Genomic DNA, 21637 nt, shown 5'->3' with positions numbered 1-21637 from the left:
TCACGAAAAGTTTGCCACCATCAATATGCGTCCGTCGAGGCCGTCATTTCATCGTACGCCTTCTGGCATTGCAACGCAGCGTAGACGTTGCTGAGCACTTTTGTGTAGTTTGCGATGAGCATGCGATTTAAATGTTGTGCTAGGTATTGCGCAATAGAAGCAAAACATGCAGAGTTACTCATATGATGGGTTTGTGCAAATGGATGATAAAAAAATGCGAATAGATACTGCTGCAGGCGATGTCCCGAACTGCAATGAATCCGCCGGTCTGCGGCATTTACGCTAGCAGACGACTAGAAAAAGGCGCAGTGGCGGCGCCTGGTGGCGTCTACACAAACGGGCACGCGCGCTCCTTCTCAGACGCGTCACTAGGAAATTATTCTAGTACACTATAGGAGAGGGGTAAGCTGTCTCTGGAAAAGCATTTCGGTGGAGAAGCCATTTGTCAAGGACCATCCGTCACCGCCAATGGAGCCAGCAAAGGAACGCACCGCAAAGCAATCTTATCCTGAAAATCCTCGATTCTTGTTCTGGTTATACCGCTGACTTTTCCAGTATTTCTAGTCGGCACTCGTAAAAAACGTATTACCTTAAGTTATAAGACAAAGACTCTTACAGGTTACTTCATATCATTTAGGCAAACGTCTCACAACTTTAGATACCTTACCGAACGTTAGCGTCGAGGCTGCCAAAAATTTCAAAGGCAGGGCACTAATTTACTTTTGCAGTGCGGTGGTTAGGAACATGCGGAAAAGAAAAAAAAGATGCGCGCAACTTGCACTATTATAGTGGCGCAATGCTGAAACCAAAAGCGGAGCTTGTGTTCGATCTTGCTAGTAATGCCAATATTTTGCTAGAGAGGCTAAGTTTTTGCTAGCAGTACTAAGCATGGCTAGGCTTGCCTACTCTAACACAACGCACGTGTTACGTTGTTTTAGCGGGAGCATGTGACGTGACTAGGTGTTACGTGGTTTTGGTAACATGTCACGTGACTAGATGTTCGTAGCTTTTGACGAAAACATGTCACGTGACTAGTTGTTACGTGATGTTACGTGATTTTAGTAGCGTGCCTAGTTGTTATGTGACATCTAGTCACGTGACTAGTTCTTACGTGATGTTACGGGAGTTTAACCACGTGACTAGCTATTACGGGATTTTTAGCCCAGTAACTAGTTGTTACGCGATTTTTAGTGACATGGCTAATTGCTACGCGATGTTACTTGATTTTAGTCTTGTGACTAGTTGTTACGTGATGTCCCGTGATTTTTAGTCACGTAACAGACTCGCCCATCATATTTATTGCATTCCACGCCGGTCACATTGTCGCTCGTGTTGAGGAGCGAAGCAGGAAGACGAAGAAAATGACGAGGCTCTCGTGGCCGGTTCATGAGGATAATTTCTGTTTGCACTACCCGGCGCAACGAAAAGCTTAAACAGCCCCGCTGTTCAAAATTGTGCGGGGCACTCAAGGGAATCCGCGACGACCGAAACAGCATTAGCTTGATGACGGCGACTGAAATATACCTAAGCGTCGATGCATTTTCCTCAATTAACGCGGTGTCTCGCCTTGAGCAATTACAATAATTTAAGTTTTGTACTGCCCTTTCAAGGAGGATTATTAGTATGGCGTCAAAGTGAATGTTATTTTGGCACGGTAGATCAAACGCGTACATTGGGCCGCAATAAAGTTAATGACGGACTCTGCAGTTGAACAACCAAGAAAGAATAGGTAGGCAGCCCAATCATCGTCTTTATATTTAACGAAAAAAAAAAACGTTAGTTGCTTCATGGGTTCAACGTCAGGCTATGAAAGACGACGTACTGGAGGGGCTAATAATTTCGATCATGGGATCATTTTGACCACCTGCCCTTTCAGCCCTGAATTTTTTTTAATGGGTAGATAATTTCTTTCTTGTTGAAATTGCTTTTTTTATCACCTCAAGAGCACGAAAACAATCTTTTCTGAGCATCCCATCAGTGTACAAAAATATAGCGCCATGTCCTATATATAAGACACCAGGGCTTAGTGGGTATGAAGGGAAATATGGTGAATTTCGATATTGCTATTTATTTTACTCTATTTACACCTCAAATTGTTGTGAGCTAGCGTGCTAGCAGCCATATATTAGTTACTGCGTCTCAAAGTTCCAAAAAGCAAGTTTTTGCACTCGTGACACACTGGTCTTCAATGCACCTGAATGGTCATTATCTAATTATTAAGATCTAACATTGTAATAAGTTGCCAAATCCTGCTTTGGTGCGCCGCAATTATTGTCGCCCGTGCCTCATGGGTAAGCTGATGGAGCTGAACTTCATCCTCGTTATCTTCAAGCCCTCTCATGTACCATTCTTACACTGCAGAAAACATATTCAGATCGATTATGTACAATCTCGCTGTTGGGACCCCCTTGCAAATTAGCAAGAAATGCAGGCTGATTTCCCAAGGAGAGTAACGAGAAATTGGAAGCTGACATAATCGTGCAATGCATTCAAAGATCTCACAACCACTCAGCCCTGGTGTCCTGGTATTTAGGACATGAAGATTTTTCATTGCAGCGGCCTAAGCGGAAATTTAGGGAAGGCCCCCTTTGTAAATGAGCCGTCAAGCACATTAGACACAGCAGAGAAAAATACGATAGCTACAGAGAAAATAGTTATTCAGTAAAATGTCCCCAAATATTTAGTTGCGGCGTTTGTCGTCTTTTTCATCTTCCGCCGTCTTAGTTTCAACATTGCAGACTTCCGAGGAAGACGATGATGGAAAAAAACTACTCCCTATGTTTGCACAGGTGTACGGAGGATACCACAGACACATTTGTGAATTTTTTAGTAATTAATGTCACAATTTATAGCAATCTTTCTTCGTGTCCTTTTTATAGAACGCCAGGGCCGAAAGGGTTAACGTGCACTAACAACTCACGGTAAACGTATGTCGCATCCATCAAAATTTCGACACCTGCGGCCGGGACCTAACCTGCGACCTTAGTGTCAGCGGCTGAGCGCCGTGACCAATATGCCACCACGGCGGCTAATGAAGAAAACGTTGGAGTTAAATCAGCGGATAGCCACCATTAGCTGACATTATCCAACGTTGGCCAACACTACAGTATATATGGAGTATACTACATGAGAAAGTGATAGCCAGTGCTGGTAGAATGCGAGTAAATAAAGCAGTCGTATTCGGTAAGACATTGTTGACAACAAGCACCGTGCTAGAGGTCCAAGAAGCTATTGTGTTCAATAGGATCAAACCTGGTTTAAGTCTATTCTTTTATTTACGAAATGGCGACAGCTTAGTAAAAAAATTGTCGATGTTTTCAGGTTCGTTACAGCTAGGACATAAAGCGGATGGCACCAGACCAGACCTATTTAAATAAAAATTTAGCGATGGAATACGGCACGGTAATTTTGCGATGGATACTTCCAAGTTTACGCCTGAGAGGCCATTTATTATCCCATGAAAAATGCAAGTGCGAAAATTTTGGATTCGGTATTTTTAATTTAGATGAGTCTTCACGTAGAGAAAGCTTTCTAAACCCAGCTGGTGTAACATATAAGCTGTAAGCGGCATAACGGACAAAACTGGACCATCAAGGGCTATTCGCGCGAGGGCATCAGCCATATCGTTTACAAATATACCACGATTTCCTGGCACCCACAGCAAGGGCACTATAAGTATACATTTACGGGGATTAGTGGTTTGAATGTATTTAGTATACAGCTGACCCTGAAGATGAAGTGAGTGATGAACGTATACGGATAACGAATCAGTCACTGTAACAGCTGTCGAATGATTTACTGAAAGCTCTCAGAATAGCTAAAATAACTAGCGTTATCTTAATCAATGTTTGCCGCCCGTGTGTTCTCTTCTTCATTTTTAGTGAACCAGTGGTGAGTAGTGGCATTTGCCCAATTTCTGTGGCAGATACGTTCTTGTCCGCGGACGACGCACAGCGGACGGACACTGCAGCTTCGTTGCAAATTGTAGCAGGTTTCCATGGAAATTGTATACCACAGTAAATAAACTTCAGTGCGCGCGCGTCAGCAGCTCCCGCCTATTAGTGAAATGAACATTCTATGGATGGACGGTCCAAGCAAATTTTCTACGTCACGCGTGGAACAACAGAGCAATTATATGGCGAGCTAATGGAACTGCAAAGCAAGCGAACATTCGGTTTTCGACGCAATGCCATGGTGGCTAAAACAAAACCGTATATCCTATCAGCCACAGTGTCTCCCGATACCACCGTCAGTCAACCTCTTCGATAGTGTTATAAAATAACGCGCTTAAAACTACGAAGAAGAAATACGTAGGACAAAACTGCCGCGGCGGTCGCGTTTTTTTTATTCATTCGTTTATTCAATGTTATGTGCCAGAAAAACAATCTGGAAGGATACCTGGGCATAACACTGTGGCAGCAGCTTGACTATGGCCCAGGGTCCCTTTAATAGATATGACATAACGTGACACATTTCACAAAGCAATTTATACATCGTATTCACACGGAAAGGCTGTATGCATGACAATCACCATACATAATACATACACATTGACCGTAGCATTGACATTTCACACTTGAATGTAGAGTAATGAGTTGTCATTAAGATAAAAAGTAGTCACGAAGATGTTTTTTTTTTTATTATTATTACTGAATGCGGCTGTGTGTTTATACCCTGTTGAGTATACGGCTGGAATATTGGGTGTTAAAGACTGCACTGGTTATTGCGGTTCAAAATTGTCACTTTCATCTCTCTTGGTTGTTTTAAAGGGCTTTACTTTATAATGTATTGCCAACTCGCCCGACAATTCATTCTTCTAAATTGTAAGAGTGTCCGGCGTCTTATATATCGTCACCCGCAGAGTGTCTTCAATGTGTCGCGCATACAAGTATGTCTCCATTCAAGAGGTATATCGAATTACGTGAAAACTTAAACAAGTGCCTACGGTTTTACGAACAAACGTGTGATCGAAATTTCGTGCCAAGCAACAAACGACAATCTCATTACAACATTCTTCATCTCGTCGAGGCGAACGCTGTACCACGAACAAAAGCCATAGAGAGACCACGCTTACACGCCAGGTTATCTCGAAATCGATCCTTCCATCCATTATGTCCAGGTCAATTAACTAAGAAAAGAGATATTGCGATAGCGCACAGGGTGCAGCAGCCAAGCTCGATTCGAAACTACCGATACCCCTCTACCCTTTAAAGGCGGGCGGCTATCGATTTAATCCTAATTCGATTATACTGCTAACGAGAACGTATTGGTTGGTGAGTTCGCTTGCAGGAGTTCGCAGTTCAAGAAGTATAACCAGTCAAATAAAAACTTGGAAGTAAATAAGTACATATCTATACGGTTTTACGACGCGCGCGCGAGTCAAAACTTTCGTTCTGAGCAACAAAACACGATCTGATTAAAACGTTCCTTAACTTGCTATACAGGGCGAACGCTGTCCCTCGAACATAAGCCATAAAGAGACACGCGTTATCTCGAAATCGATCCGTCCATCCATTACACCCACGGCAATTAGCTAAGAAAGAAAAAAAATTGCGATATCGTACGCGGTGCAGCAGCCAAGCTCGATTCGAAACTACCGATACCCCCCACCCTTCGAAGGCGGACGGCTATCGATTCCATCCTAATTCGATTACCGCTAACGAGGGCGTATTGGTTGCCGGCGCGACGCCGGCGGAGGCCGCTGCTTGACGACGTCTGGTGGGCAAGCACGGACGGAGGCAGGACCGGGAAAAGGTGAGGGAGCGACGGGGTGCACAAGAGCGTGTGTCGCGGGACACGCCTTCCCGCATCGACCGCACCGTAATGCGCATGCGCCGCGCGGAACGGCGCGGGACGAGATTTCCTTTGTTTCCCCCCCCCCTGTGTCTCCTTCCCTTTCTCGCATGAAAGCTCTTCGCTCTGTGTGATGACAACCGCGGCTGTATGGGAGCGCGAACCCGGCCCTGCATCGGGGGAGCGCGCCGTGGGGACCAACCTCTCTCGAAGCTCTTTTAACATTTACATGCGTGACCAATGAGGGAAGTGACCTTATACGGCTCTCCCAATGGCCGCACACGTGCACGGCTGGGCTTTAGACTATTTCGCGGATGAGTTTCGGTGCCGCCATATTGGGATGTTAACATTTAACAGCTAAACTAACAGTGCTACGGTAGATGTATCGCATGGAAATGGCTGGGTTGGTATACATTCGACGTTTCATGACCTTATAAGTCTGCGTTTTCATGATCTTTATTGGTATTCTCTTTAAACTGGGCGAGGACAGGCAGCCGCATATAGGTTGTGTGTAAGCTGTTATTTCACCTACTTCGGTCTAGCAACATCGATATTATTTTATTCTTATTTTTTTTCTTTTTGTCTTCCTTTACAAATCTTTGTATCTATAATCGAATATATTACTTACGCCCGCAAGAACTGCGATTCTGCCAATCTCTTGCCTGTCTTTATTTTTTTCCCTTTAGTTCTCTAAGCACCTCTTGCTAATCCCAACCACTGACTAGTTAATGCCGCCATCCGCTTTGAATACCAGGGCTTATGAGAAGTGGACACGTTCTGCACCATAGTCTCACTATCCTGGCAAGCCATTACAATGCGTTGATTAGTTTCTGGACTTTTATTGCAGCAGACGCATGCCTCACAGTTGTCACGAATTTTCGTTGAAATGCATTGCTGTACTCAGTCATCCATCTCAAAATTTGTATAGCAAAGCATTCCCCCTTCGCCCTCCGATTTGCTTTCTGCCGCATTTGTGAAGTCTCCACTTTCCAATTTCTTTGCAATTTAAAGTTTATTTGACTACTCCTAGTTGTGTATATATAGCACGTGTATCTGCAGGCAACGCCAGCTGCTTGACCCCCCGCCCCCCTGGCCAGGCATCATCAGCAACGCCGCCGTCTCCCGTTAGAGAGGGCCGGCAGTCGACACGCTAGTCAGTCGCCACAGTCTAGACACTATATCGCGAGTTTCGTGGCACAGAAAGATCGGTACAGCCTCTATACACTCGATAACAAAACTACGCCAAATGTATATGTAGAGAGTGCGAGTGACGCGGGACCCAGCGAAAACGAAACCCGCGCACAGGCTTGTCAAGGGTAACAGGACAAATAGTATACACAATCGCTCACTACCTTATATAGTCATGCAATCATCATATTGTAATTAGTGGTTGAGTACTGTGTTAGCGACATATAAGCAGTCGATTGCAAAACTGTTAATTAGTTTGTCATTTATTTTACGTAAGCAATAGGAAAATGCTGCAGCAGAGGATCCCTGGACTGACGTACACGGACGACATAGTACTATTAGCGGACAATGCAAAACACTTACCAAGACTTCCGAGAACATTTAGCAAGTACGAGACATATCTATGAGTGTTAATTTTACCACAAAAGGATGGGGAAGCATGAGCTTCAACAAAGAGACGAGCAATGCTGATGCGTCGATAGAATGGTCGACTGAAGTCATCTCAGGCACGTATGTACAATACACCTGTACAATATAACAATAACAATATATTGATAGATTGGTTGCCCAAACTGCGAGGCTGCGACGAAGGTACATAACACTGATTACCTCAAGAGAACTAAAAGTGACTATTTGGTGCCAGCCCGTTTGGAAAGGGACGCCAACAAAATCATCATCAATTATCATCGACAACTTACGTAGAGTTACGGAATGAGTGGGTCAGACTCACCTCGGATAAGTCGAGACGAACACAGGAGCATCGGACACATCACCACCGCCGAACCGGAGCAACCCCCGAAAGGCACAATCAGAGCACCTCGGCGTGCCTCTTCATGTGCAGCGAGAGGTGGTCCGACCGGGAGAAGGCCCTGTCGCACAGGCGGCACTGGAAGGGCCGGTCGCCCGTGTGCTTGCGGTAGTGGCGCGTCAGTTCATCCGAGCGAGCAAACTTCCAGCCGCAACCCTTCCAGTTGCACTGGTAAGGCTTCTCGCCCGTGTGAGTGCGCAGGTGCGCCTTGAGGTGCGAGCTCTTGGAGTACGTCTTCGAGCATCCGGGGTAGGAACAGGTGTGCACGGTCACCTTCTTGGGACCGCGCGACCGGCGGCCCCGGCGTGGCTTGGGCGCCGCGGGCGCAACGGGCACCACACTGGGACCGGGGTAGAGGGCGGGAGGGGGCACCACTAGTCCGTCGTGCTGGAGCGGGGACGGAGGCGGCGTCGGCACCCTACCCTGCCCGAAGCACGCCCCGATGGCCGGGGGCGGCCTCAGCGGGTTACCGCACGGAGGACCGTAACGGGACGAGTCCGGCACAGAACCGCACCACTGGGGAGGGTAAGGACACCGCGCCGCGGCCAGGTAGCCCGAGCACTTGGAGGGCGCGGGCCAGGCGTAGGGCGCCGGGTAGGCCGGGGGCGGTGGTATGGACGAGGAGGGCGAGTCGGTGCCCCCGCAGCCGTAAGGATGCTTCGAGTCGGCCACGGTGAGGCCGAGGTCTTCGAGGAGATCGGGACGAGGCGGCGCCGTGAAGGCGGCCGCGCCGGCGAGGTGGTGCTGACCGGGCCCTCCACCGCCTCCACCGCCGTGGTGGTATCCGGGGCCAGGAGCCGAGGGCGGAGGTAGGGTCTGTCGCCGAGGGGGAAGAGGGCTCGGGCCGCGGGGCTCGGGGCTGAAGCCAGGTGCCATGTCGCCCAGCAGGACGCTCTCAATGTCCTGCCACATCTGCGAAGTCGCAAGAGACGCAGGGACGTGTGAGAATTCCTAAAGGCTGAGCGTGACGTGAAAAATTTTAACTTTGCAAAAACAAGCACGGAAAGGGTAATGAGGGAAAATGAGATCACAGGCTTCTCGCAACATTAAAAAAAGCAGCAAAACAAGTCAACCCATTCAAGAGGACTATGGGACCCAATGCCTCTTAAAAAAGAAAGCCCTGACAACAGAACCGTATGCGGCACAATATACCTGCCGAGCTGAGTTTGTATCATTTTTCGTGAGGAGTATGAGACAGCAGAATAAACATCTACAAACAAGGGAGAAAAGAACAGTGGCATAACTCCTCATCGAAGTATATGAAAAACATGACCCATGGTTCCCGTCGGATGTGAACGTTAACAACAACTGTTTTTTTTTTCTACTTATTATTGTTTCATGTTACTATATAAATGGAATAACTAAATAGTACGTCTTGTCTCTTGCGCTACAGAAATTAAACTAATGCACATGACCACGTAACCGAGATACCATACCATACATTCATTTGTGATAAAGACAATTGTTCTTAGATATAGTTCTTAGATATAGTTCGACAAGTGCCGAACATGAACATATGTGCCATCATTGTAGAAGGCACCTCCGTTATACCAGCTGTTCAAAAGAACATAGACGGACGCCTTACTATAGTAAACCGACGACTCAAGCAGCGTACATACAGGGCGCATCACATGTTTTATATTTACGTGCGATTATTGAATAAACTTCGCCATTTTTTGCCTGCTCCTTATGCGTACGTATATGAGATCAAATCAAATTAGACGTATTCCGACATTTTGAATTTTATACAAGTAAACCGAACATCAGGAAGGTTCCTCGGCGTGCCTATAGTATAACAGACATTTGAAGCCAACATCGATAGAGGTCTGCAAAACCAGCTTTCAGTGCGTACGGCCGACAAGTCTGAGTCCTGCATGAATAAAGCGCGTTGAGGAGCCGCTGTAGAGATCGCTGTAGAGATCCCGTGCACGGTGCAACTTCCACCTAAAAACGGCTATGGCTTTTGTTACCATGTATGCAGGCGCAGTAGTAACAGAATAGCAGTAACCTGTCTTTAATGAAACACCCCTGCAGCGAGCCCTCTTCAGTGTTTCGTTGGAGAATGTTTGCCCGGTGTATAAGTCGGCAAACTTGCCTCCACGCGCTCATCGATGCAGTTATTACGCTCATCTCTTGAAGAACCAGTCACAGAGACGCACTCAAAATGAAGACGGTGCTTCGTTGGGAGTGGCAACTTATAGTCCTTTTTCTTTTCTTTTTTTTTTTTTTTGCGGCCCAGCGACAGCGGCAAGCGATGCTCGCGTGGCACATCTTCAGCGTCACCGAAACCGGATCATTGGAGCTGCGCTAAGGCGCGTAGTCACCATTTTTATTTTTCTCATTCTTCGGGCGTGGCTGCGGACAACTTTGGAGCCAACAAAAGAACGCGTCTCTTCCTAAGTGCGCACTGCGCGCGCGAGCACGCGCGCGTTTAATGCCCCGGCAAAAACTACAAAACCGCACCACTGCGTGCGTCAGGGTTCGGTCGAACTATACAAGAGCGCTCGAGTTCCGAGAAGGAACGGTCATAGAGAGCGTTAGGGAAGCCACCAGTGCCACAGGGGGGGCAACGCCGCGATCCCCATTCGCTGGCACCGTATACACAGAAGTATATAAAAACGTACGCACAGACTTCGTATATACCTGCGTGGCCCGCCAGCACAAAAGATGAACTTCTTCTTAGTCTATAGTGAGGGGGTGAACATTAAAATGGCCCTAATGTCGCGCCAGCTCTCCCTCTCCCTCCATAAGAGACGAAACGTCGTCGTTTGAGGTCTCATCTTCCGAAGGGTGTAACGCGGAGAAGCAGTCACCGACGCTGCAAGCTCGGCGATGAAAACTAGTCAACGCCCGTCTCGTATAGGCATGACGAGCGTATCTCAAACCTGCCCCCCCCCCCCCCCCCCCCAAACCCCCCGCTTCCTTGCATGGCGGTCCAAATTTAGCGATACTGGTGGGCCACAGAGGCGGGCGATTATATATACGGTGAGACGGGAGGTGTACGTATCGTGATGACAACAATAGGAGAAACGAGCCAAAAACTTCAAAGTTCATCACTCCGAGGGGCGCCAGGCTGGCATCCGTGAATGCACTCTTGAAAGGCAAAAAAACAAAAAATATATTATATATCGCAGCTAAACTCTAGACAAGTCAGAAAGAGAGAGACACCGCCCGAGTTCACTGGTTTGAGAATGAGCACAGGTGAGCTAAACGATATCTCCAAGAGAATGGTTGCTCCTTCATTTATTTACTTTTTTTTACCCTCACGTGGCAAAGTTTGTTCCACGAGTCGCTGTCATTAAAAGACGCGCACGTGACTGCAGACGTGACCCCCGCCGTGTGACTGCCGCGCTAAGATGTCACCCGTCTACGAAATGAGCGGAATGGAGAAGTCGAGATATAAAATAAGCCGCGAGTGGGAGAGGAGGAGGGGAAAGGGGGAACGCACGGCTTTAAACGTTCCGCAGCTACTGCGCGAAATAGAAGCCAGAAATAAAGGCGAACCGCGGCCATTATTATACAGCGTCTCGGGGAGACGCAAGCCACACCTCATCTCTATCAAGGAAGACGATGGGCGAGTGTTAACGCATAGTATACGATAGCCCACTTCTTGATCACACTTTACCGCTTCCTGTATAGAGAATCCTATAGCTAACGACTCTTGTCTTCGTCAACGATGTGTTATCCTTGAACACGGGGCGTCGCTGGATATAGCCAATTGTTTCGACAAGTCGTCTTTTCTTCAAGGCAGCAACAAGCTTCCATCTTAATTCCCCTCAACTTCGGCCTTATTTGTAGGGATAAGGTGGTTTAATAGAAGGACAATAGAAGGACAAGCCACATAGAAATTCTGTACTACATGCAGTCGAACCTACGATGGCATACATCACAATTGTTCTCAGCCGCCAACTCCTGCGTGGGTACCAGGCTCTACTTAGTCCAGTAGCCCATGCATACGCAAAAGAGCGCTCTCCGATGGAGGGCGCTAGAGATTCCTCATAACGTTGTTTCCAATCTCGACGAAGTGTCACGCCAGCCAAAGCACGTTTACGTAAGGCTCAATGTTTAAAGCTAAATCGGTAACATAGTGGCAAATTGCGCATTGTAAGTGCGCTACCGTGTGCTTGAATGTAAGGCATGCATACCAACTGCTTCTGCAAGGTCTAGCACCTGTACACGCTATGTATAGGCAGAATTAGTCCGAAATATTCACAGTGCCGTAATCAGAGACAGATCATTTTCATGTTTTTCTGTTTGTTGTTGTCGTTTTAGGTATTCTTTGCTGAGCTCTTTTAGTTTTTCTTGCTGCGCTGTCATGCACACGATCAAAACGTCCGCGTGATGTACATATGCATACGCCAAGTGAATCGTGTCGCATACAGTGTCGCAGCGTTCCACAGATCACGTATAGAAACAGTACTTCTTGGTGATGCAACTCTCATACCGAGCAGTGAAACCTTCAGGGCAGTGTGACGTGTGGCTGCCATGCATGTTGCTGTGTAACCGCATAAATAAAGCTATCCAACGTCGCTGTTCTGCAGTCTGACAAGTATTACAGGAATCTGCAAAGAAAACGAGGAAGCGTATACTTGTGAAACGTTAATACCAAGACGTCGAGACCCTCGTATAAGCAAACGCACGCGTGAAAGCGAAGCGGCACAGCTATAGTGTATGCATCGGGCTCATAGATGATGCAGGCGAGAAACCGTACAAAGCTTACATGCTCAACTAGCGAAGTTGCAACCCACGAGATTTCAACGTCGGGGCCCTCAAGCATTCATGAGCACTCCAGGAATAAATTTTTCACATCAGCGCTCTGGATCGAACAGAGAAAGAGAAGGCTAAAAATATGTACTGAGAGTCAATCTATCCTCAGGGCAGCAGAACTGGAAGATTTACCAGTACACATGTGTCAGACAAACCACAAAGACATGCATTACCTATGTCCATACGGAGTAGATTTCACTCAGTGTTAACTTTGGTGGTGCATCTGGTTATATAGGCAAAACAAGCTGAGGAGACACGGTAAAAATCGTATTATATCCAACACGCATTTCAATGGAGGCCAAATGCTCGTGGCCCGTGTGCCTAGATTTAGGGGCACGTTAAAGAACATCAGATAGTCAAAATTTCCGGAGCGTTCCACTACGGCGTCCCCTAATAATCATATCGTGGTTTTGGGACGTAAAACCCCAACAATTATTACTTTTATATCCAACAGGTCCACATTTGTCCGGGTATCAGAAGGGGTGTTTTGTTTTTTTGTTTTTTACCCTTGTACGCAAAGGCCTTCGCTGAAATTAAGAAACAGAGGGATACCATGATTCAGGGGCCAGTGTCAATCATTCGCTATATGGTATCTTGTGAATGGGTTTCGGTGCCGCCATATTGGACTGTTAACTTTGCCATTCTGTATCTTTAACATCTAAACGAACAGTGATACGGTAGACGCGTAAGCATGAAAACGGATTAGGTTGGCGCATTCGACGTTTCATGACCTTGTGAGTTTTACGTCGTGATACACAAAAATAAGAAAACATTCTTTTAACAGCCCAACATGACGTGGCCCATGCGTCGAAAGTACTTGTAAAATGGTCTATACAGATACATAAAGACGCTCTATCGGCAGCGGTTGAACTACTACGAAGAGTGGACACCGCACTATAGACCCATCTCTCTCTCGATTTCTCTTACTTTCTTGTAAATGATCGCTTATATTTTAACTGCAGACGAAATCGAACGCTGCGCATTGTGCGACGTAACACGGCCTCAATTCAACTCTGCCGCGTCAAAAATTCAGAGCCCTTCGGCTACTGTGAAGATGGAGCTAGCGAAGCTTGCGGCTGCGGCTGCTCGTTCTGCGGCAGCGGCTTCACGTCGTTTTCGCGGCCGTTCGCGCTTCTGCGCGCGTTGGTGCTCCTTCAATTCCCGCTCTTCTTCCTCCGAGCGAACGACACACGACCATCCCATAGAGGCTCCGAAGCGCAATTGCTGATAACAGCGCTAGCGCGATCTCTATGGGTCACGAGACAAAGGGGCACAACGACTGGTGGGAAGTGCCGCCGCCGAGTATCGCGACACTTGTGAAAGAACTTCGGCGGTGGCAAGGGGCGCCGAGAATTATTGTTCTACGCGTCGTTTTGTCCACGGACGCGATTCACCAGAACCTAGTCATATACGGCTTCGGTGCTAGAACGCATGGGTCGTTTTGCGTTGATGAATTCTCCAGCCCTACATCAACACTGTATACTGCGTTGTACAATCGTGCCCCTTCGATTTCGCTGGAATAGATGGCCCTCACGTTATACCCCGCCACGCGCCCGCAGTCATCGCGATGGCATACACATACAAAAACGCTGCGGGTCGGCTGCGGCGCGCGACGGCGGCGCTAAATCCGTTGCGCGCGTCACAGGACGCCTCCGCATAGGTGCGTAGCACCGTCCATCTTTGCTGTCTCCGCCAGAGGTGGTGGTGGCGGGGGAGGCCATCGTTTCCCGGGTCATGCAGCGGCGGCGACGGAGAAAAGGTTTTTGGCGCGTGGTGAAGAGTGCGGAGCGGGAGGGGAGACAGAACAAAGCAGATCGGTGGCCGCGGGACAAAAGAAAAAGAGAGCGACGACGCTCCGCCTGAATGGCCTCCGTGACGAGACCACACCCATCCACCGCACACACACAGAGCCAGGAAAGAGACTGCCGCCGATGCTGCCGTCGTTTTCGCGGCGACGCTCTCTGCAGCACCGGTGAAATCGGCGCTGCTGCAAGGTCCCAGCGGCGACTTGCCGATGGATCACCCCCCCCCCCCACTCCCCCTCTAGAGATGCATCCGTGGTAGAGCCGAAACCTTTATAAAACGGACAGCCAGCAGGTGAGGCAATAAAACGACAAAGACTGACCAAAGGAAAAACTAAAACAAATAAAAGACGTTTCGGCTTCGCTACGGAAGCATTGTTCACTTTAATCCCTTTAACGATTATAATAACTGGTGAGGTTTTAAGACCCAGAACCACGATATCATCATGAGGTACGCAATAGTGGAGGGTTCCGGAAATTTAGACCACGTGGGGTTCTTTAACGCGCACCTAAATCTAAGCACACGGGCCTCCAGCAATTTCGCCTCCACCGAAATGCGGCCGCGGTGGCCGGGATTCGATCCCGCGACCTTCGGGTCACCATAACCAGTAGGCCACCGCGAGCACCATAACCAGTAGACCACCGCGGCCTCGGCGGGTCACTTTAATGATTGAAGTGAACAAATGAATTGATGTTGTAATGATTAAGGTAATGTATTTTCACTTGGACGATTAAAGTGAACAAAGCGAAGCCGAAACGCCTTTTATTTTTTTTAGTTTTTCCTTTGGTCGGTGTCTGTCGTTTTATTGCGTCATGTTTCATCCCGACCAGAGAGCCTTCTGTGGAGCCCTCGACTTCAAAGTTAGAAGATGGAGTGGCTTATGGGGTGCAGGCAGCGCAATGGACTGGCTTCACTTCAGAGTACACCGGCACCGCAAAGATGCAGCCTCTGCAAAGCCAGAGCCCCGTCCTGACGTGTGGTTCTCGCGTTGCAACTGTTCATACACTCTACAGTTCTATGCATATCGTCGCGGGGTTCTTTGAATATATACAGGATGTATTTACCGGGCAGAATGGCAAAAAGAGCCAATATGGCTGACCAATACTTCGTGCACCAGTCGCCATCTCTGGCTCTTCGCCTTCCTTCTCTTCATCTCTCCGTAACAATAGTTGAGGAAGGAAACAGGAAGAGAAAACAGGAAAGGCAACAAGAATAGATAATAAAGAAGGGAATATGAGAAGATCATTTGAAATAAACAACGGCAACAACAGCAACAAAAAAAAAGATGACGAGAGAAAGAGAGAGCGAAATGAAAGTGTAATCTTTGGGTTTACAATGTCCTCTACAGCTCAATTATTGATCGAAGTTAGCGTAAAGAAGACGAGCTCCGTTCAGTCTATTCCACCTTAAAAATCAGCCACGAAGCGGCTATGTACGGCATTGGTCGGCACATACAATGGGAACATACAATACGGAACTATTATCCCGCGGGATGGCCTATCCCCCGGAGTGGGTTGCGCCAAGTGTCTGAGGAACAACAGCAACAAGGACTGAACGGCGCCACTCCAACAAAATTCGTTGACCACTGGGCCAGTATATAAGTGACACTCTGCGTTCAAGCCCGCAAAAAAAGAGGCGCTGCAAACCACCACATCCATAGTCATTGAATTCTGTTTTGGATGCCGGAGCCATGATCTTATTATGAGGCACGTCGTATGTAGTACGAGATTTCGCATTAATTTTCCGACCAGCTGGAGTTGTTTACCGCACATGTAAGTACACTGGCGTTTCCTTATTATTCTTAATAATAATAATAATAATAATAATAATAATAATAATAATAATAATAATAATAATAATAATAATAATAATAATAATATCTGGGGTTTAACGTCCCAGAACCACGATATCATTTTCTTAATTATTCTTGCATTTCGCCGCCGATGGACAGGATTCGAACCAACGCCATCCGTGCTTAGCATCTCAACAACAGATAGATAGATAGATAGATAGATAGATAGATAGATAGATAGATAGATAGATAGATAGATAGATAGATAGATAGATAGATAGATAGATAGATAGATAGATAGATAGATAGATAGATAGATAGATAGATAGATAGATAGATAGATAGATAGATAGATAGATAGATAGATAGATAGATAGAACTACATTTTGTCCAACTTGCTACCCTACACGCGGGAAGAGAAACTAGAAAGGAAAAGGGTGAGAAGACGTGTACCTAGATGACTCACAAGGACTGTGCTCTTATGTCACAGCCACTAGGCCATCCACGACGCGTAATAGCGCCACGCGTGTGCCACATTCCGACGGAAGAATGCGGGCAACTCTCGAAGAAGAAACAATTCCGTGCTCTGGAGCGCATGTACACGTGTCCCTCGTCCGGGATGGAGATGCGTACATGTAAGTAAGGTGCCGTATAGATCAACGCCGACGTCAACGGCATGCGGACACGCACCATGGCGCGCGCGTGCACCTTGCGCGTTCGTGCGTGCGCTTCTGTGTATACACACACCGCAGCGCGGTCTCTCTCTCTCTCTCTCTCTCTTCATCACCGCTGCCCCGCATGTCTTCCTTCGTAGACCAGAAGAGCGTCGCTCATTCGCTCGGCCACGTACATCCTTATAGTATTCACAGCCGCTGCATAGCGGCATGCGCTTCTTCGTGTTTAAGAATCACATATATTAATCGCCTAATACGACTCGAAGGCGAAAGCCATCTTCTTATTTTTCTTCTCAGTCGATGATCCTCCCCAGTATTGATCCTCCCCCGCGCCCCTCCGAAAGCTTTCTGAACCTAACATAGTTGTGCATTGCCTCCATGATCGGAGGCATTGCACGTCACCTGGTTTTGCACTGCCTCCGTAATCGGCCCACCTTTTGATCAAGCGACGATGCGTCGTGATGGCGTCATCATGACGCCATGATGACGGCGCACATTTCGGCTATCTGTAAAGTCATGATGTCACATATAGACGCATCGTATAGTGACGTCATCCCGTCACATCAGGCGTCATATAGTGATGTCATCACGTTATGATTTTTCACGTCACTTGTGTTGACGCCGCCGCTGGACAATTTTCGCGTTTGGCTAAGCATCTAAGGCTTTCGCCTTAATAATTGTTGGGGTTTTACGTCCCCAAAACCACGATATGATCATGAAGGACGCCGTAGTGCAGGGCTCCGGAAATTTCGATCACCTGGGGTTCCTTAAGGCGCACATTAATCTAAACACACGGGCCTCTAGTATTTTGTCTCCGTCGAAATGCGGCAACTGTGACCGGGATTCGATCCCGCGATCTTCGAGTCAGCTAGCAGTCGAGCACCATAACCACTATATAGACCACCGCGGCGGGTCTTCTTCGTGTTATGCCGGATGCCGGAGTGGATAGTAAACAAGATTAGAATGCAAAACTATGTGACATAATCCGACAGTGTCTACATTAGCCTCTCGTGGCACCTATTCTCATTAACGTCTCCGTTTTTCGCATTTTCTTTATATCTCTCGCAATAGAAATAGCAGATCGGCCGTTCATAACACACGTTCCGAAGCATCGGGAAGGATAGGCGTAATTGAAAATATGTATGTACGCATATACAGACCACAGATATAAAACAATGTATACATGCGTGAGCTTGCACGTGTGTTACTACGCGCTATACACGGGTTTCATTTATGCTTGAGAGCGAGTATACACCCCTCAGTCCGAGATGGGAACAGCGTTTGACGGGACACCGGTCACATCTGAGTGGCAGGGTCATTACGCCAGCTCATCTGCATCGACAAATCCTGACTGATGGCCGTCAACTCTTCAGTGCCTTGTGCGCCTCGCCTCTTCATTATCGTGTCCATTGCTTGCCTTACAACATGCCCAGACAACGCGCTCAAAAGATATTCAAGTAATCCCCGTATTGCGACAGGAGAACGTCTGAGGTCCTGGCAGTGTCGAAGGCATTTAATCATTGTTATTCCTCCATTTAAAACTATATATATATATATATATATATATATATATATATATATATATATATATATATATATATATATATATATATATATATATATATATATATATATATATATATATATATATATATATATATATATATATATATATATATATCTGTGTGTGTGTGTGAGTCCCACGCCCTGTAGTATCGGATTAAGCGAAGCTTATCGTGTGTGAACGCTGTCTAGTTAGACACATTTCTCGGGAAAAACACCTGGGGTGTTCAGGTCTAAATGTGTGGTAAACGAAGAAGTGAGGGCGATGAAATAACCATGGAATGGTATATACCGCATTTCAGCGCGAAGCCCACCGAGCAATATCTGGCAACCGGACTCCTTCGAACGCGCATAACCGCATAGATTAGACAGTCTATATGCATGTTTGTAGAGAGTTCGGTAAAGTCGGCCTCAGTTAAGTATTCCTCTTTTTCGTGCACCGAAAACTAGCGCCTATAAGGTTTGTACAAATCGTATGAAGTAACTTGCGTAAATGAAGCACAAAGCGATGACTTTATCAGTGTATACTCCCCGCACCTCAGCGGTATCGCTCCCTGCAGATCCTAACTGCTTTGCATACAAATCCTGTTCACACTAACTGTCCGTGTCTCCTTTTTCTTACTCTTGTTCCTTCTTCTCTATCTTATATATATTATTCCGTCCAACCCACGTGGAGGGTAGCCAACCTAGCCAAAGCTTGGTTAACCTCCCTCCCTTTCCCCTTCAGCTTTCTCTCTCTCAATAATGCCCTACAGCATGTACACTTGCCGTCCTTGAATAAGCACTGTAGGGCGAAAAGCGACAAGGCAAGGGGTATACCCATGCATATACATATCGCTCTCATCCCGAAGTGATCTCCTTTAGAGCTATATAACTCAGAGCTTAAGAAAGACCACTCCGAAGAGGATCACGTATACAGCCACTCCTGCTTCAAGTGAGTCGTCGAACAAGGCCCCCTCGGGCAACCCGCTATCGCCGTCGGCGCTGTTTGACTTCGTGACCGTTCCGCTGGCATGGAGCTCTCTCTTCGGTCCGTGAACACGCCGATCGCCCCCTTCTTCGTCCAATAGGACGCCGACGGCAGCGAAACGAAGAGCAAACACGGGCTCCCCGCAGAGAGCGCGAGTACTGCCGCAGAGGAGGCAGCACGTCGACGACGTCCGAGAAGACGAGCGGGAGCAGTGTCTGTGCGACGCACGAGCGTGCATGCACAGTGGTCCTTGCACACTGTTTGCTGGCGGGGTCCCAACAGAGCGCCCGCCAAACAACACTGCGTGCGCCATTGTCCGACCAGCGCTGCACGTCGGCGATGCTGGCAGCTGTCTTGTCTCGCTGCTACATTGATTCGTCCGAACGACTGACACAATAAGTCACACGGTCCCTTACGCACTCGCCTAAGACGACTGGAAGGCGAAAGCGACCTTCTTTTTCTGCTCAGTCGATTGTATTTATCTCCGCCACCGAAATGAAAGCTTTCTGCACCCAACGCGGTTTTGCACTGCCTCCGAGATCCAAAGCAGTGAAAGCTTTCCGCAGCCCACGGGGTCTTGCATTGCCTCCGGGATCGGCCCAGCTTTGACAAGTGACGGTGCCATGCGATGACGTCATCACGTGACAGCACGTTACGTGGCGTCATCATGGCTTCATTAATTATGGCGACCTGTGACGTAACGATGACGTCACACGGTGACTTTATCACATTATATGAATGTTTGCATCACTGGTGACTACGCCGGCGCCGCTGGCCACTTATCGCGTTTGATGAGGCATCTAAGGCTTCCGCTTCAATAAGGCACAAACAGTGTCCATAGCGGTCCAAAGCAACGTTAAAGCGAACGGTTCTTGTTGGTTCTCCTACAGCGTCAAGGGGAGGAGGAGGAGGAATAAACTTTATTATCAACCAGCAATTTAAGTGCCTTGGCCTAAGTCTCCCACGTGGGGACGTCGAGGGCTTGCCTCTTCGCCGCCTCGCGGGCTTGCTGGATGGCCCATAGCTGAGGGGAACTTGAAAATATTTACTACGTTCTTCATTGTTCGCTACACCCGTTATTGTCATCGACTAAAAATAGCGACGCTGACAGTCATCTTGATGACAAGGGCAGCTCACTCGTATACACACAGACTTTTAGAACTCACAAAGTGAGATGGATTTCACAATACTCGTTGTACGCTACGCGTACATGTCCGGTATAGTAACAGCGTCTAGCCGCCTTATGTGGACGTCAAAAGATCCGCAGCAGCGCCATTCTGATGTGGAGGCGCTACATTTCCGTTTATGTTCTTCCGTATGGACACGATATAGACCCACATAGTCTACGCAGTCGTAAATTCGTGCGTGGTGCCTTCTGTGCCATGTGTGTCATGTCCGTAGGTTTGTATGGTGACGAAAGCCTCGAGTTGGATGGTTTAAGGCGGATATACATGATTACGCCCAAAGCCCTACAGTGTTTCCAAATGACATTATCGCCTACTCCGTTCGTTGCATTAAGTGAAGAGTGACACACGCGCATAGCGTAGATCTATCTGCATTTGCGGTCTTATAATTTAGTTTCTTAAAGGAATACTGACACAAAATTTCGCGGCTGAGAGAGCCTGGGGGATCGATTCCCGTGAACATGCGCATATCATCTGCAAAATATCAACAGCGAATATAGCTTGGAAGGTATTTTGAATGAATTTTGAAGTTTGCGTGAGCGATCCACACCCTCGCGCTATTGACACCCTCAAAGGAGACCCTCGGTGACCCCCTGCTTCCCTCACGTGACCACGCTGCAACAAGTTACGATTACGTCATAGCCGCCATGTTTTTTTGCCGCGTTCGCTCCAGCAGCCTACTTCTCGGCGGCTGCTCGCGAACCGCTTGGAACTGGTCACAGTTCTGTATGCTGACGTGATCGAGCGCTGCACCCGCTAGGTGGTGATAGTTGCACCCGGAGGCTTGTCGTTTTTGAAACCGAAACTGCTTGGTAATGAGGAGCCTGTAATTAATTATCTGTCGCGCGCTGCAGCAAACGATTTGCCGTGTTTTGACTAACATGCCCCCAGCAACACATTGCAGAAAGAAAAAAACGCGAAGCCAAAATTGTTGTGTCAGTATACCCCTTTAATGCTATCCTTCAAACACTGCTGCCGCTTAAAGCCCGTTTGCTACTAAATTTTTCTCCGCTATTTTTATTCTTTCTGCCATTAAAGATGCTTCTTTACAACGTTTCATCCACCTCGTTTTAACAAATGCTATCAGACACGGGT

The 21637-nt window shown here is 47.5% G+C and overlaps 1 protein-coding gene across 1 annotated transcript in view; it reads right to left on the bottom strand.

Moving 5' to 3' along the window:
• The window catches only part of LOC119405033 (Krueppel-like factor 2), a 61488-nt gene that overhangs the window by 16472 nt on the left and 23379 nt on the right, over positions 1 to 21637 (bottom strand). The window contains exon 2 of the mRNA XM_037671785.2: positions 7712 to 8701. Within this exon, the coding sequence (XP_037527713.1) occupies positions 7790 to 8701 (912 nt within the window). The 3' untranslated portion in view covers positions 7712 to 7789. The remainder of the gene's footprint in view (positions 1 to 7711; positions 8702 to 21637) is intronic.

This window comes from Rhipicephalus sanguineus, chromosome 9 (assembly GCF_013339695.2).
Source record: "Rhipicephalus sanguineus isolate Rsan-2018 chromosome 9, BIME_Rsan_1.4, whole genome shotgun sequence".
Lineage (NCBI taxonomy): Eukaryota > Metazoa > Arthropoda > Arachnida > Ixodida > Ixodidae > Rhipicephalus > Rhipicephalus sanguineus.
The sequence above is the reverse complement of the archived record's forward strand: the minus strand, read 5'-3'. Positions and strand labels throughout refer to the sequence as shown.